The following is a 16916-nucleotide window of genomic DNA, read 5'->3' as shown; positions in this document are numbered from 1 at the left end:
ACTGGTTCACTCAGCTATAGTAATTTAGTATTGCATCTCTCTTATTTTTTTAAAAAAAAACAAGTAATATTAAGTTTTTGATATTAAGAATATTAATTTTAAAAATAAAATAAATAAATATAATGCATTTGGGCCCTTCACGTGTCCATATTTATGAATTAATAACAGAAGTGGTAGTAACGGTGTAAGAGAATTGTAACATTAGTTATTTAAACACAAAAAATAAACATTAGGTATTTAAGTGTATAAAATTAAAAACATTAGGTATTTATGCCGCAATTTACCCTAGAATTAATTGGGCCAACATCATAGATTATGACTACAAAAGTAAATGATTGTGATCTTTTATCATTGCCTTTTATAAAAATAATAGAGCTAGAACACATTTTTATTATCAAGTCTTTCATTGACGAGGAGATTCACATTCGTTTAAGATCAATCCTTTTTTATTTTGTAAAAGTTTATTATATAAATTAGAAACAATACAATACATTATTGGAATATATGAAAATGCTTTTGTTCTAATAAGAAGCCATACAACAGTGAAGGAATTTCCAACTTCCTAATCTGTGTTCTGTTCTCAACTCTCTCTCTCTCTCTCTCTCTCTCTCTCTCTTGTGTTTTTTGGAATTAAGAAGGCCTTTGGTTTGAGAAAATGACAGTTGACAACCCCAGAGACCAGTTTCCTATTGGAATGCGAGTTCTTGCTGTAGATGATGACCCCCTTTGTCTCAGACTTCTCGAAGCTCTGCTCCGTCGATGCCAATATCATGGTTCCTCTCTCTGAGTCTTTCTGTTTTTATATCAAGATTCATTTTTTTATTATTACTTTTAAGTAGTTTTTGTTGTTTTTCAGTTAATATTGTTTCTTTTATTGGATGGAAAATTTTCTTAATTGGTTTAGATTTCCGATCTGTGTTTTTTTTTAGGGTTGTTAAAAAATCGATCTTGTTTTATTTTTTCTTTGTACGGTAATGAAATCTTAGATTTGTGTACTTGTCAGATAAAATTCTCATTATTGGTTTGTGAATCTATTATGGGTTTTTGTAGTTACTACGAGTAGTGAGGCAGTGGCAGCATTGAATATGTTAAGAGAAAAGAGGAATAACTTTGACCTGGTTATCAGTGAAGTGCAAATGCCAGACATGGATGGATTTAAGTTACTTGAGCTTGTGAGGTTGGAGATGAACCTCCCTGTCATTAGTAAGCCACAAAATATTCTTTTATAGCTAGCTAATACTGAAAAACCCCTTAAAGAATTTAGTATTATAGTTTTTGAATCTCAAAGAAAATTTGACATCTGATTAGTTTCTAGCATAAGAAATCATTTTTGAAGTTTTTATGTTTGATTTCTAAAATGTTATATATGTTTTTCTCTTAGTGCTGTCTGGAAATGGGGATCCTAAACTTGTGATGAAAGGAATCACTGAAGGAGCTTGTGATTATTTACTTAAACCTGTTAGAATCGAGGAGCTGAAAAATATCTGGAAACATGTAATAAGGGGGAAAAAGAATGAGTTTGATGATGATGAGCCATCAACACAAAAGAAGCCTCGAGTTATTTGGTCTCTAGAGCTGCATCAAAAATTTGTCACAGCTGTTAATCATCTTGGCATAGACAGTAAGTGATGTTCATTTTTTAACAATGTTCATATTGTCCTATTCAAATGTTAATATATTTGTTAATTTTCCAATGCAGAGGCTGTACCTAAAAAGATTCTTCATCTGATGAATGTTGATAATCTTACAAGAGAAAATGTTGCTAGCCATCTTCAGGTATATTTACTTTGTTTAATTCACTATGATCATATGTTTAACTGTTTATATTTACTTTGTTTGAATTTCAGAAATACAGGCTTTACCTCAAAAGAATCAGTTGGCATGCAAAGCAACACCCTAATAATATGGAAGCAGCCTTAGGCAGTTCGGATTCTTCCTATCTGACCCGAACAAAGACACATATCATATTGTTCATTGTGTTGTCTATGTTTTTTGTTTTCATTCTTTTAGAAATATATACCATAAAAATCTTTAAAAAAAAAAAAAGAATTTTATTCCTCGCCCTTCACCATGATGGAATAACTAAGCAAATCCTGAATCCTTCAAGACAAATGAATTCCATATCCTTTCTCGATCCACTTGTCATGAGCTTTAAAACTAATAGTTCGACTTTCCCAAAATCTACCGTCAGGTGGTGGCTCTGCCGCTGTCTGTCGTTGGAGCTTCGGCGTGACTTTGGCTGATGATTGTGAAAATTGTATTGAACTGTAGGAATAATTTTTTTTATGTTTTCTAAAGGGCACTCTAGCACTCTCTTATGTGTCAGTATTGTTATTGGTCTAATTAAGTATCGGGTCCCACATAGTTTAATATAATAACTTTTAGGAACTATCGCTAGTTAATCGCAACGTGACATGTCGAGAAGATGCTAGACACCACTGGTGCTTAATAACAATGTTTATATATATATATATACTAGAAGAAAGTTACGTGCAAGACACGTATATTTAGTTTTATGTTAGGTGTTCTATAATTTAATTGAGAAAGATTCAATAAATAATCATATAATTTAAAATGATTTAAAAACTAATTTTAATTAGTGTGTGGGGTTATTTGAAAATCAATAGTGAAAAGTCAAATTTAAAATTTGCAGAAAGAGAAGAGGAGAATGGAGATTAGCTTGAAATATATATTTAAAAAATAATAATGCTACACACTTACTATGGACACTTAACTCGAGCCGGTAATAATAAAATTATAAAGAATAAGGGTAGCAGGCATATAACTGGACGTATGAAAGAAAGAATATAAAAAACAAGAAATATGATAGCTTCCAAATAATATTATAACAAAGCAATGCTCTCCAAATTTATCTTAATATCATTCTTCTCCTGAAGCCTCTCATCAATCTCATAGCACTCCATGATAGATTCAACAAAATATATGTGTTTATGTATATTTGTTTTGAGCAAATCAGTAAACATATATTTTCAACAAATTAACCCGATAAACTCAAGATCCGCATATATATAGCTAAGTATTCAAATACAATTGTAAAATTTAAACTTAAAACAAAATCAAATGGACAATTCATGCTCAACTAAAACTATATATATACTGTTATGATTACATTTACACATAGAATTATAAATGATACTTTTTTTAGAGTGTGTTTGAAGCTTATGTGAAATTTTTTGGATCTCTTCACTACTATTTTTTATCTCTATTTTTTTTGTATAAATATATATGTATATAGAAAATTTATATTAAAATAGTATAGTAATAGAGAAAATAGTATAGTAATAGAGAAAATTTAGAAATTAGATTTTTATTATGAATTTTTATTTATTTAAAATAATTAACTTTAATAAAAAAATTAAAAAAAAATGAGAATGTACAAGATTAGGTATATATATTTTGTTGGTTTTAACTAAATTCAAAATAGGATAGTAAATTTATGGTTTAAATAATATCACATGAGAACAATATATAATATTGTATATATAAATAATATCAGTTCAAATATCAAATATCAGTTTAAATGAGATTTGTTTTATTTTTATTTTATTATTTTATTATATATAAATAATATTTTATTATTTTATTAAATATAAATAAAAAGTTACACCCATGAATTTCTCATAAACTAAGAATTTAGTTATATAGGCACACTTTATATAGAATAGATATATACAGTAGAACCTCTATCCAAGAATACACTTGTGACCAAATAAATTATATTATAATTGAGAGGTTATAACTAAATAGAGTTACACTAGAAAAAAAATTAAAAAAACCTAAAAATATCAATGTAACAATAATAACAATAAATAATCATTAATACTATATCATAATAGAAATATTTTAGAGTAAATATAATTTTATACATGTATTATAATTTAAAATAAAATTATTAATTTTACATAAATAAATTTACAAAATATATGTATATATTTTATTAAGACGTAGTTATTCTTATATAAAAGTATACTTTGTACGGGACTTAGAAAATGGATAACTAATTATAATTTAAAGGTTATTTTTATTTATAATTGGCCCAAATCTGAACTTGATTTTTTTATAACAAATTAAAAATTATTCTTGAATAGAGTATACTTAAATAGAGATTCTAATATATATATATATATAAATATATATATAATTCGATGTTGTCTTGTCTTTAGTTGTTGAGCAACTTTATGAGTCAGCAAATAAAGGAGATGAGTTGTATTAAGATAATAATTATGAACTCATGCCCTGTCAGAAATTAAAGTAACTAAAACTTGGGCAAGAAACTAATTATTAAAAAGAGTAATTAATATGTAGAAATGGCTTAACACAGAAAAGTTAAATCACATCCTCTAATGATATAATTAACTTTCATAAACATATCTATCCAAAAACACACATTATTAAAGGTTTTCTCTACTAAAATCATAACACTGTAAATGGTGGGCATTCAACTTTGAGATGATTTGCTGCCTTTAATGTTTTTTATATTCTAATTAAATTTTTTGACATTAAATTGGTTCTCTCATAGTCACTATGTCACTTTCTCCACCAAGACTCAAAAAGTTACTGGCTTTGTGTAGTGTATCATCCCTTGTGGTAGTGAAATCAGTTTTTCTTTATTTGTAAATTAATTTATTTATTTTGGTCATGTGTATCAAAATTTGACACCTCATTACAAATGTTTCATCTGTTAGAAAAATTAATAATAAACCCAAGATCTATTTGTATATAACATAGAACACAATAATAATATATAATAATTAGGTATGCGTACCTGATTGATCCATAGCAATTATCTCTGTTTGATCCGCAACAATTACTCCACTTTGATAGTACAATACTATCAACTAAGTCTTCCTCCCTAGATCTCTAAATCAGAAGCAGTTTATTTATCTGATTATCAAAAGGTATACAATTGTGATGAGACAATATGTATTTATAGAGTTAGGGAGGGGACTTAGCTACAAAACCCTAGTTGGGCTGGGCCTGCTCATCAAAGGCTTCAGTCAACTAGAAAAGCTCACACTTCTGCTTCACCTAGACTTTACACACAGATGCTAAGCCCATTAACAATTGATCACCAACAACATGGGCTAACACAGCAAAGAACTATCCAATCAACCCAAGTTTTAATAAAACCAATAAAATTTAATGTAAGCCCAAATAAAAGTCTAACATTCTCCCACTTGGGCTACATTGATTTTAATACATATATATTATATATCAAAATAATTTTGTTTGAAAACGACTCATGGGTTGAACAACAAGAAAACATTTGTGGCCACTTTAAAAATGATAGTTCTCTGATAGCATCTCAACATACCGGTCCAATTTAACCTTTGATAATGAACTATGACAGTCATATTGTTTTTAACTCAACAAAAGACATTCATAATCACAAATACCAAAGTATTAAATCGACATGGTCAATAAGTCTAGTAGTGTGGTAAGGAATTATGTTCAACATGTGATCAATTTAAAATAACATAATATCCTTATCAGTCCTCAATTTCACTGATACCGTGATGCTTAATAAATAAGCCAGTGAAATTAAACATACACTACTTAATAAATAAGTAAGTGTCACTAAACTTGCTTAAAGCATTAAGCCAACAAAATATCATTGTCTTTTAGTAAATATACTTAAAATACAATGATCACAACAAGATATGAACTACATGCTTTCAATTCAATTATTCTCGAGAATATAACAAAGCCTAACTGAAAGCATAAACATCCAATAATCAAAAAAGTATTGGCCCACAAAGTAGTTCATAACATCAACAAGTAAATTACATATAAATGTAATCTCAAAAGATAAAATAAGAAACTCCCACTAACCCAAAGGAACAAAAGATTATAAAATGCTCATATGAACAACATGTAATCAAACAATATGGCACTTAATCCTTTGGTTAGAGGATCTGCTAACATCAACTTGGTTTTTCAATATTCTGTCACAATGTCTCCTTTCTTGACCAAGTCTCTAATAGTGAGATACTTTATTTCCATATGTTTAGAAGCACTACTAATCTCATTATTCTTTGAAAAGAAAACAACAATATTATTATCACAATAGATTAGTATAGGAGAGGAAATAGAATCAACTAGTCGTATCTCTAAAATCAAATTCTTTAACCATAAAGCTTACAAAGATGCCCCATAACATGCAACAAATTTAACATACATAGTAGATGATACGATTAAATTCTATTTAACACTTTTTCAAGAAATAGCAGCACCAACAAAAGTGAAAATATAGCCAGAAGTTGACTTTAAATCATCTACATAACCACCAAAATCTGAATCTGAATAACCAACAACTTAAAGATTGTTGACATGCTTATACACAAGCATAAAACTCTTCGTTCTATGCAAATATTTCAAAACTTTCTTGGCTGCAACCCAATGATCATGGCCAGGATCAGATAAATATCTCCTAAGAACATCGACCATGAAAGCAATATCAGGTCTAGTGCAAACCTAAGCATACATCAAACTCCTTACTGCACTTGCATATGGGATATTCTTCATTGCTTCTCCTTTTAAGTCGTTCTTAGGACAATGTTGCATAGTAAATTTGTCCCTTTCAGAATAGGAACGAAACCAGCTTTACACAAATCCATGTTGAACCTTTTGAGCACACAATTATTGTAAGCTTCTTGAGGTAAGCCAAGAAATTTTCAATTCTTATCATGATAAATCTCAATCTCCAAAACTAAAGATGCCTCTCCAAGATCTTTCATATCAAAATTGGAAGACAGAAAATTTTTGGTCTCATTTAGTAATAACAAATCATTACTGGCAAGTAAAATATCGTCTACATAAAGAACAAGAAAAAATATGATGACTCCCACAGATCTTCATATTAATACACTAGTCAAACTTGTTCTCGATGAAACCCAACAGTGTCACAACCTTATCAAACTTCAAGTACCACTGGTGAGATGCCTGTTTGAGACCATAAATGGATCGTTTTAACTTGCAAACCAAGTTGTCATTTCCATTTTCCTCGAAGCCTTCAGATTGAGACATAAAAAATTTGCTCACTCAATTCTCCATTCAGAACAATAGTTTTAACATCTATTTGATGCAACTCTAAATCAAAATGCGCAACTAAATCCATAATAATTCTGAATGAATCTTTAGTAGAAACAGGGGAGAAAGTTTCAGTGTAATCAATACCTTCTCTTTGAGTAAAGCCTTTAGTAGAAAGGAGACCGAAAAATCCAAAAAAATAAAACTTGAATAAGCAATATGAGCGATGCATTAGAAAATATTGTAGAGTCAACTGGTCATTATAAACTCCCCTTTGGGGTGAGAATATAACACGCACATGATCTACCTTCATGAAGTTAACAACAAAGAAAAAATACATATCATTTAAGAATTTTATTTCCTTTGGGCAAATAAATTTCTTAAAAATATGTATTAATTCAAGCAAAAAATAATAATAAATTTATACATTTAAATTATTACCTTTGGGCAAATAATTAAAATGTATACATTTAATATTAACTCACTTCATGGAATGTGAACTAATATATGTAAATACTACCTTTGGGCAAGTAATTACACATATAGTCAACCAAAAGATATAATATTTTCTTCAACATGTGAAATTTGGTGATAAAACAATCATTGAAAATGAATAATTTTCAACCAAATTTCCAAAAGAGATATATGATTGCTTTTATTATATTGATAATCAAAAAATAAAGTATCCACCATAACACATTATTTTTGTATCAAACAATCAAGTTTTAAAATTTTAGAACAACAAATAATGGAAAAATGTGAAATAAAGAATATTGGTGGAGATTACATAGTCAAGATAAATCAAATAAGAGAGTGACTATGTCATACGGAACGAGAAGAAACCCAAAAAATTTTCTATGATTTACGGATTTTGAAAAATCATCAAAAATTATTTTTAATAATTTTTTTAACTGCATAATTATCATTAAAATAATAATAATTATTAAATTGCGTCAAAAAATTAATTAAAAATCACCAAAAAATCAGAAATCAAATTCTAATAATGCTGGAAAAAAGAATCGTCGAAAACGGAGTCACGAAACTACCTCACTCTCTCTCACTCTCCGGCAGCCGCGAGTGGGCTTCGTCCCAGCGGGTTGTCTTCAACCTCCAGCAGCTTCCATGGCTGCAACATGGATCTTATGCGACCCGGTTCAAACCCGGTCGGGTCGGGATGAAATTCCGGCCATAAAAGTGACGAAACGGAGGGGAAAAAGAGGGATTTTGATTGGTTTACAATTTCTAATAGATCTATGTCTCTAATTTCGGCTATTAATTGCTAAAAAAAATAGATCTAAAGAAAAGCTATCCAAAAAATAAAGAACATAAAAAAAAATTTATTTGGATATCAATCTTGATCAAAATACAAAATTAATCATTGAAGAACATTCATAAATAATTAAGAATGAGATATTTATAATCAATTTTAAATTAAAAACAATAAAATCAAAAAACACAAATTATAATTTCATATTATAATTATATAAACCTTAAAACTTTAAAGTTAAAATTCTCTTAATATACACAATGATTTCATGCATGTAATATATCAATAGAACGAGAATTTGATGATAAACAAAACCCCTAAAGTTTTAAGATTTAAGAACAAAAAATTCAACATAAAATAATAACGAAATTCATATGTAATTATGGATAATTAACATATGCAAATTAATTATACTAATTATAGGTTCTAAATCATATACAATAGACAATCTGATACCACATGTTAGAAAAATTAATAATAAACCCAAGATCTATTTGTATATAACATAGAACACAATAATAATATATAATAATTAGGTATGCGTACCTGATTGATCCATAGCAATTATCTCTGTTTGATCCACAACAATTACTCCACTTTGATAGTACAATACTATCAACTAAGTCTTCCTCCCTAGATCTCTAAATCAGAAGCAGTTTATTTATCTGATTATCAAAAGGTATACAATTGTGATGAGACAATATGTATTTATAGAGTTAGGGAGGGAACTTAGCTACAAAACCCTAAATTGGCCGGGCTCGCTCATCAAAGGCTTCAGTCAACTAGAAAAGCTCACACTTCTGCTTCACCTAGACTTTACACACAGATGCTAAGCCCATTAACAATTGATCACCAACAACATGGGCTAACACAGCAAAGAACTATCCAATCAACCCAAGTTTTAATAAAACCAATAAAATTTAATGTAAGCCCAAATAAAAGTCTAACATCATCTTTATTATCAAAAATAATATTGTGCACCAACAAATTACAAAGACATAATAATAATAATAATAATAATAATAATGTTTAAAGAGCTCATTAATCATATAGTTGTAGATCGAAAAATATGACTCTGATACCATGATAAAAATTTATCTTAAAATCAATTAGTGATGAGTATAATAGCCCATATTATATATGACTCAATACTATTACATTTAATCATTGGACAGAATTCTACAATTGTGCCAAATGAGAGGAAACCACCACTACTATAAAAAAACTCCTTTCATTGCTATCAAAGTTAGACATGGTACTAAGTCTTCCATGTCATTTTTGTGTTGAACATGCTATACATGCTATACCGTAGATTTTGGGTCTAATTTTGAAATTATATTTTCAATGATGTCATTTGATAACGGGCATTTTACAATTTTGTATACATTATTTTAATTAATTACAAAATATATGTTAAAAAACTTATTATTATTTTCTCATATATTTTTATATATAATTAAAAACTTTTTTTTTCATTTTTTTATAATATATATATATGGTAATAATTATTGATTATTATATATATGGTAATATTGGCTATATTTATTTTTATGTTTACAATTATAATAAACATACCAATAATATAAAATATTTAATATGTGTTTATTTTATTTTCTATTAATTAAACATACTAATTTAATAAACAAAATAATAATATTCACATAGATTTATTATATCACTCTATGTGTTATGTTTATTTTCTAGTAATTTTTTAAAAAATAAATAATATATATAAAAAAAATTGTTTATCTTTATTTTTTTCTTTGTTTATTGTGTCATGTTTATTTTTTCTAATTAAATAATTTTTGGAATTTATAAAGTTATGTTTGTTTATTTATTTTTTGATGTAAAAATTATACTTCAATAGAAAATTCATTCACTAACTCATTAGAAAATAATCAATACATAGAAACAATAGAAAGAAAATATACTTATTTTAGTATAGTATAAATTGGCTATGTCTTTTTTTATGTTTACAATTATAATAAACATACTAATAATATAAAATAGTTTTTATATATGTTTATTTTGTTTTTTATTTATTAAACATAGTAACAAAATAATAATATTCTTATGTTTATTAAACATACTAATAATTTTTTTTTTTCATATTTTTTGTAATTATGTTATTTTTGTTGTACATTTATAAAAAAAAAAAAAAACCCCTTTAGTAATTCCAAATTACATAACACCATCGCCATATCGATCAAATCAAAACAAAACAAACTCTATTGTAAACTTTTGCAATTATTAATTGAACGAAAACTCTCTTTCTTCCTATTGGTTTACTTTGTTGCTTTATTAAAAAAGCTCACGAGTATGATGTTGAGTCATCCACATGTTGGCCTCCATTCTAATTTTCACTCTGTTTTCCTTCATACAATTAATTAATAATATATATAATAGGTCGATCAAATAAGTAAAAAAGAGAAAAATTGGTATTTGCTAAACACTTCAACACCATGGATAAAAAAATGCATTGAACTTGTAAGTAGGTAGATATAAGTTAGACATGCCCACAAAACCAAAATAAACTAAACTAAGCATGCATGAATGAAGAGACTTGACTAACCAATAATAAAAATCTAAAATAGAAACCCATAATATATATTCAAAAACCAGTACTATAAGAGTAAGAGGAAGAAAATTAACAAATTAACTAAGAATAAAAATGTTGTGCCTTAATCAACTGAGAAAGATACTCTCTGCATAAGTACCAAGGTAGGAACCCTGCGGCTTTTGTAGACCAATATGTTGGAGTTGGACCATCTTACTCGCCTTGGCATCATAAATGGACAGAGTAAATAGGCAGTTTCTATCCAAAATATTTTTGTTATTTGATTCAAGTAATAAGAGATTACCATTATGTGATACACTTAATTGTCGGTAGAGAGGTTGGTTAATCAAGTCCACATAAAGATATTTGTTCCAAGAATCAAATACACCATATTCCTTCATAACCCATATCTCAATACATGATGATGGTGATAAATTTTCTAATAATTGTGAAGTCACCATACATAGGCAACCACACAAGTTTGAAATACCATAAATGCAAAATTCATTATCTTTTAGAGATGAAGGGTATTTAATGAGCTTAAACTCCTCCCTACTAAGATCAAAAGCAACTACTGTATTAGTTACATATACACAATTTTGTCCAATAAGTTCAGTATTCACAAGACAGAATGACCAATGAATAGAGCCATTAACAACAACAGAAACATTATTATTAAACCCCATATCATCAGAAATTAGATTAGACAACACCATAATTTTCCATGAATTTCTTTTCATACTATAAACAATTAATTCTTCACTACTGGTTACACCCACCATTTTGAAATCATTAGTTAATGATTCGTACCCAAATCCATACATTCTATCTATAGATAAATCACATGGATATGGAGGGAGTTTCTTATACTTTTGGATTGCTGGGTTCCAAAGGTAAAAACAATTATCATTATCATTAAATGGTTCTCGTAAGCAAATCACACCATTGTCAATACCCACCAAGGATATTTCCTTAGCCTTTACATGAAATTTGTATACCTGAGAAGAAAACTGATCAAAGTTTTCATAGCTACGAATTGAGAATGGGCCTGAACCTCCAGGATGATTGTGGCCCATGAAAGTACGAAGTGGCTGTCGTTTGTGGTTGGTATACATGAAAATTGGGTCGTTTAGTAGGGACAACCAAGATTTGCTCACGCATTTGAATCGTATCAAAGATTTTGGATCTAATCTTAAGAGTATATCTTCAATTATCTCACTTGGTAATATGCCTTCGCTCAAATTCAAAGAGATCTCCATAGCTAAAACACACTAACGAGTAAATAGTAGTGTTATTTATTTCTTTCTTCATATGACAGGAAAATCTAATATTTAATTTAATTGTAACTATATATATTCCGTAAAAAAGATTTAATATTTAATTTAATTGTAACTATATATTCCGTAAAAAAGATTTAGAGAATTAAATAATAAAATTTATTTGTTTTTTATATGATAGAAAAATATAATCTTTGACAACAGAAAAAATCTAATATTTAAATTAAGGGATTTTTTTTAAAGTACGTACACGTGATACTTTCCCTTAAAAAATATTAATATTTTTTTATTAAAAATATAGTTAACTAACTACAAAAAATTTAAAACAGTTTTATCGAAAAATTAAAAATCGGGGTTTTTTCATTAGTGTACAACAAAAATAATTATATTACAAAAAATGTGCAAAAAAACACAATTTTAAAAATGTACACATTTGAAAACATATTTACAAAAATTCATACATATTTTTAATTAAATTATAATAGATATATTAATGATTCAACTTTCTATATTTAGATTTGTATAACTATCTTTTTATGACTAATTGATATGGTATTAATGAGTAAGCCTACTAATTAACAAAATTTATATATTAATAATTAAAAAACATAATAAGATTCTAATTATAAACAATAATATTTAAAATATACAGATGTAATATATTTTAAATATAAGATAAACAAATAATTAACGATTAAAAATAATAAACAGTTTTAAATTAATAATAAAAAGTGAAAAAAATACATTAAAAAAATAAACAAAAACAACCCATCAAGTTTAACAAAAACATATATATATAAATTAAAAAAAATACTAAAAGAAAATAAACAATATTAAAAAAATATTACAACACTATACACAACAAAACATAATAAAAAAACCACAAAACAACAAAAGAAAGAAAACAACTAACAAAGATAAAAATACCAAAAAAATGACATTTATAGATGGAGCATGAATAATTCTTCCACCAAAAAAATACATTAAAAAAATAAACAAAAACAACCCATCAAGATCAACAAAAACATATATAATTTTTTTTAAAAAAACACTAAAAACAAATAAGCAATATTAAAAAAATATTACAATGCGATACACAACAAAACATAATAAGAAACACCACAAAAAAAAAAACAACTAACAAAGATAAAAATACCAAAAAAAAAAAGGACATTTATAGATGGAGCATGAATAATTCTTCCACCAAAAAAATACATTAAAAAAATAAACAAAAATAACCCATCAAATTTAACAAAAATATATATTAATTTAAAAAAAAAACACTAAAAATATATAAGCAATATTAAAAAAATATTACAATACCATACACAACAAAACATAATAAGAAAATAGTTATACAAATAGTTATACAAATCTAAATATAGAAAGTTGAATCATTAATATATCTATTATAATTTAATTAAGAATTTGTATGAAATTTTGTAAATATGTTTTCAAATATGTGCATTTTTAAAATTGTGTTTTTTTGCACATTTTTTGTAATTATTTTAAAAAATATATACATTTATATAAATTGTCCTTAAAAATCATATAAAATATCTATACATAATAAATAATATTAAAAGATTTATTTTAAAATAATTATCAAATCAATTTGTTTTGATAATTATATATTTTATATAAAAAATTGTTTAATATGTATCTATATGTTTAAAAATATAATGAAAAGTGAACTAACACTTTACATCCGCCTATTTCTTTAAAAAAATCACATCAGAAGTTTTATAATATGTAATTAAACTATCTCTTTACATAAATTGGCTTTTGTTAAGAGTACTAAATGAATTATTTTTTATGAATTATTCAAAGTAATAAAAATAAAAATTTTGATTTGAGAATAGAATAAATCTTCTCTTTTAAAAATTTCTTTAATAAACATATAAAAAACACGGAAAGAAAATAAAAATTTCAAATAAAAATTCATAAACTTACATTAAAAGTAATTTTAAGTGTAAATTTTAATGACGACATAATTATTTGTTCAAATATAGTTAAAACTAAGTTAAGCAAACTTGTACTTTGAGTGATAGCTGCTTCTTTTTTTTTCTTTTTTTTTTTTTAAGTCCTAACTTAATTATTTTATTATTGATTTAGTTGAAAACGACCTTCTTCATGCATCGGCTTAGAGAAAAAAAAAATTATAAATTATAAAAAGTTATATAAACACAAATCAATACATTATCAATACAATATAATAACATCATCAATTGTTAATATTGTAACATGTAAACAAAAAACAAAACTAATTAATTCTAACTAAAGTGCATTGAAAATAAAAATGATATAAAAGTAAAAAAATACTTTTCCCATACAAAAATATTTTGAAAAGGTTAAATGAGATAGTGAGAGAAAAAGATAGAAGAGTAGTGAATGGTAAAATATAATTTGTTAATTAGGTTTTAAAAATAATTAGTTATTATAGATATTTTAGAGTGAATAATTAATTGTTGTAGATATTTTTTTTTTTTGAAAAATTTTAGATTGTAGCCGTATGAATTAGTGATTGGATTTGTTTTTTTTTTTTTGAAGGAAAGTACGTATTTCATTAAACCAAATCAGCTGTTACAGGAGCACTAATAAATCAAGAATGACATCCGTCCACAAATCAACCCCTAGGGAACTAGTAACAGACTTTGCTAGTGCGTGGGCCACACCATTCGCAACACGCGGAATGGCACAACAAGAATCACCACCAACAGCAGCTAAAAGAGAAACAATCTCCTCAACAATAGGTTTATACATAAAAATAGAATTCGGAGAAGAAATCCAAGAATTAACAATAGAAGAATCCGTTTCAACTCTCACCACCGAATACCCCAACGTGGACGCCCATCTCAACCCCACCCGCATAGCCAGAAGCTCCGCCACCGCCACCTGAAAATCTCCAACCCCACCCACCGCCCAAGCAGCCCACACCTCACCATCACCCCCCCGAATGACACCCCCAAACCCGACAAAGCCCCTACCCGGAGTGACTGCCGCATCCACAGATAAGACAAACTCACCTCTCAGAGGAGGCCACCATCTACCGGGCACGCCCAAACCAGCAGACCCACCCCTCACAACCGCCCCCCCCCCCCTCACCACCGAATACCCCAACGTGGACGCCCATCTCAACCCCACCCGCATAGCCAGAAGCTCCGCCACCGCCACCTGAAAATCTCCAACCCCACCCACCGCCCAAGCAGCCCACACCTCACCATCACCCCCCCGAATGACACCCCCAAACCCGACAAAGCCCCTACCCGGAGTGACTGCCGCATCCACAGATAAGACAAACTCACCTCTCAGAGGAGGCCACCATCTACCGGGCACGCCCAAACCAGCAGACCCACCCCTCACAACCGCCCCCCCCCCCCCACCAATGACGCCCACCCTAGCCCCTTGAAACTCCACCAACGCCTCCCTCGCAAACTCTACCACCCCATTCAACCGTGATTGTTTTTTCCCGAACAAGACCGAATTCCGATCATACCACACCCACCACCACACCATAGAAACCAACTCAAACTCATCCTTGCTAAGCACCTCAAATAAATAAACAAGCAACTCAGCCAGAGTGCTCACCCGACCGCGATACAGATAATGCCAAATCCGAAGATTAGTCCACAAAGGAAGTAAAGACGAGCAAAACACTAACGCATGTTCCGGAGTCTCAGATTCCTCCCCACACCTATGACAAATAGGCTGAACAAGAACCTTGCGTCTAATCAGCTGGGAATTAGTAGGGAGAGCGCGATGATACATACGCCAAAGGAAGATCTTGACTTTCTGGGGGACTTTCAAATTCCACATTCCATTCCACCAATGAGATTGGGTACAAGAAGAGGAGCCAAACCTTTCACCTGCAATATCAAGAGCCACCGCATACCCACTCTTCACAGTATAAGAACCATTAGAACTATAATGCCAGCACCACCGATCCGCACACCCACTACTACCCAGTGGAATACCAAGAATGGCCTCAACATCCAACTGTAAGAAATGGTGAGCCAAAGCCTGGAGATTCCAGAGCCCACCCCCACCAATCAACTCATTGACCATCACATTGGCCGCAGGAGATTGGATTTGTTTTTTAGTTTCTTTTTTAAATTAATTAATATGATAAAAATGTGTAACTATGTGTAACTTCTGTTTTTTAGTGATTCGATTTTTTTATTAGTTTTTTAAAATTAATTAATATGATAAAAATGTGTAACTATGTGTAACCGTATAAATTAGTATATTAGATTTTTTATTAGGTTTTTGAAATTAATTAATATGATAAAAATATTTTTTTAAATTAATTAATATAAAAAAATGAGAAAATATTAAAATAATAGTAAAATATTAATTTGTAAATTTATTTTAATAAAATATTAAAAAATATATATATATCCCGTAAAAAAATCTAGAGAATTAAATAATAAAATTTATTTGATTTAAAAATTTAAACATTAAAGTCAAGTGTGATTTATTTTATAAGAGAAACAGAGATATTCAATTAATATTTTCTAGAGTTGATTTAGCAATGGTGTTCTGTAATTCGAAATTACCCACTGAAATAATTGAAAATATAGTGTCAAGATTAGATGTGAAATCCTTGTTACGGCTTAAGTGTGTGAACAAATGTTGCGACCCAAGTTTCATGAATGTCCTCCACAAAAACCAAGTACCTCGTATTCTATTGTGGTGTAAATTATTCTTCGCAGTTCGTAGCTCGGAAAACTTACATGAGATTTCATCTGGTATATACGAGCCATTG

At 28.5% G+C, this 16916-nt stretch overlaps 2 protein-coding genes across 2 annotated transcripts; one reads left to right on the top strand and one right to left on the bottom strand.

The window, feature by feature from the left end:
* The first annotated feature begins 482 nt into the window (after positions 1 to 482).
* LOC133035364 (two-component response regulator ORR24-like) lies at positions 483 to 2297 on the top strand. Its single transcript, XM_061111182.1, has 5 exons — positions 483 to 773; positions 1051 to 1203; positions 1382 to 1621; positions 1700 to 1776; positions 1848 to 2297. The coding sequence occupies exons 1-5, from the start codon at positions 656 to 658 to the stop codon at positions 2241 to 2243; spliced, it is 984 nt and encodes a 327-aa protein (XP_060967165.1). The 5' UTR covers positions 483 to 655; the 3' UTR covers positions 2244 to 2297.
* An 8288-nt stretch (positions 2298 to 10585) lies between these two features.
* On the bottom strand, positions 10586 to 12133 carry LOC133036083 (F-box/kelch-repeat protein At3g06240-like). The gene has a single exon (XM_061112560.1). It carries the CDS (start codon positions 12131 to 12133, stop codon positions 11003 to 11005), a length of 1131 nt encoding a protein of 376 aa, XP_060968543.1. The 3' UTR covers positions 10586 to 11002.
* Between the last annotated feature and the right edge of the window lie 4783 nt (positions 12134 to 16916).

This window comes from Cannabis sativa, chromosome 3 (genome assembly GCF_029168945.1).
Source record: "Cannabis sativa cultivar Pink pepper isolate KNU-18-1 chromosome 3, ASM2916894v1, whole genome shotgun sequence".
In the NCBI taxonomy this organism is placed as follows: domain Eukaryota; kingdom Viridiplantae; phylum Streptophyta; class Magnoliopsida; order Rosales; family Cannabaceae; genus Cannabis; species Cannabis sativa.
Note: the sequence above shows the minus strand (reverse complement) of the source record. Positions and strands in the feature narration are given on the sequence as shown.

Bases quoted from the DNA above. Each gene is read 5' to 3' on its own strand.
- LOC133035364 (XM_061111182.1), top strand. From the start codon at position 656: ATGACAGTTGACAACCCCAGAGACCAGTTTCCTATTGGAATGCGAGTT. The intron at 1,622-1,699 runs GTAAGTGATGTT...TTTCCAATGCAG, and splicing joins TAATCATCTTGGCATAGACA to AGGCTGTACCTAAAAAGATT. The intron at 1,777-1,847 runs GTATATTTACTT...TTTGAATTTCAG, and splicing joins ATGTTGCTAGCCATCTTCAG to AAATACAGGCTTTACCTCAA.
- LOC133036083 (XM_061112560.1), bottom strand. From the start codon at position 12,133: ATGGAGATCTCTTTGAATTTGAGCGAAGGCATATTACCAAGTGAGATA.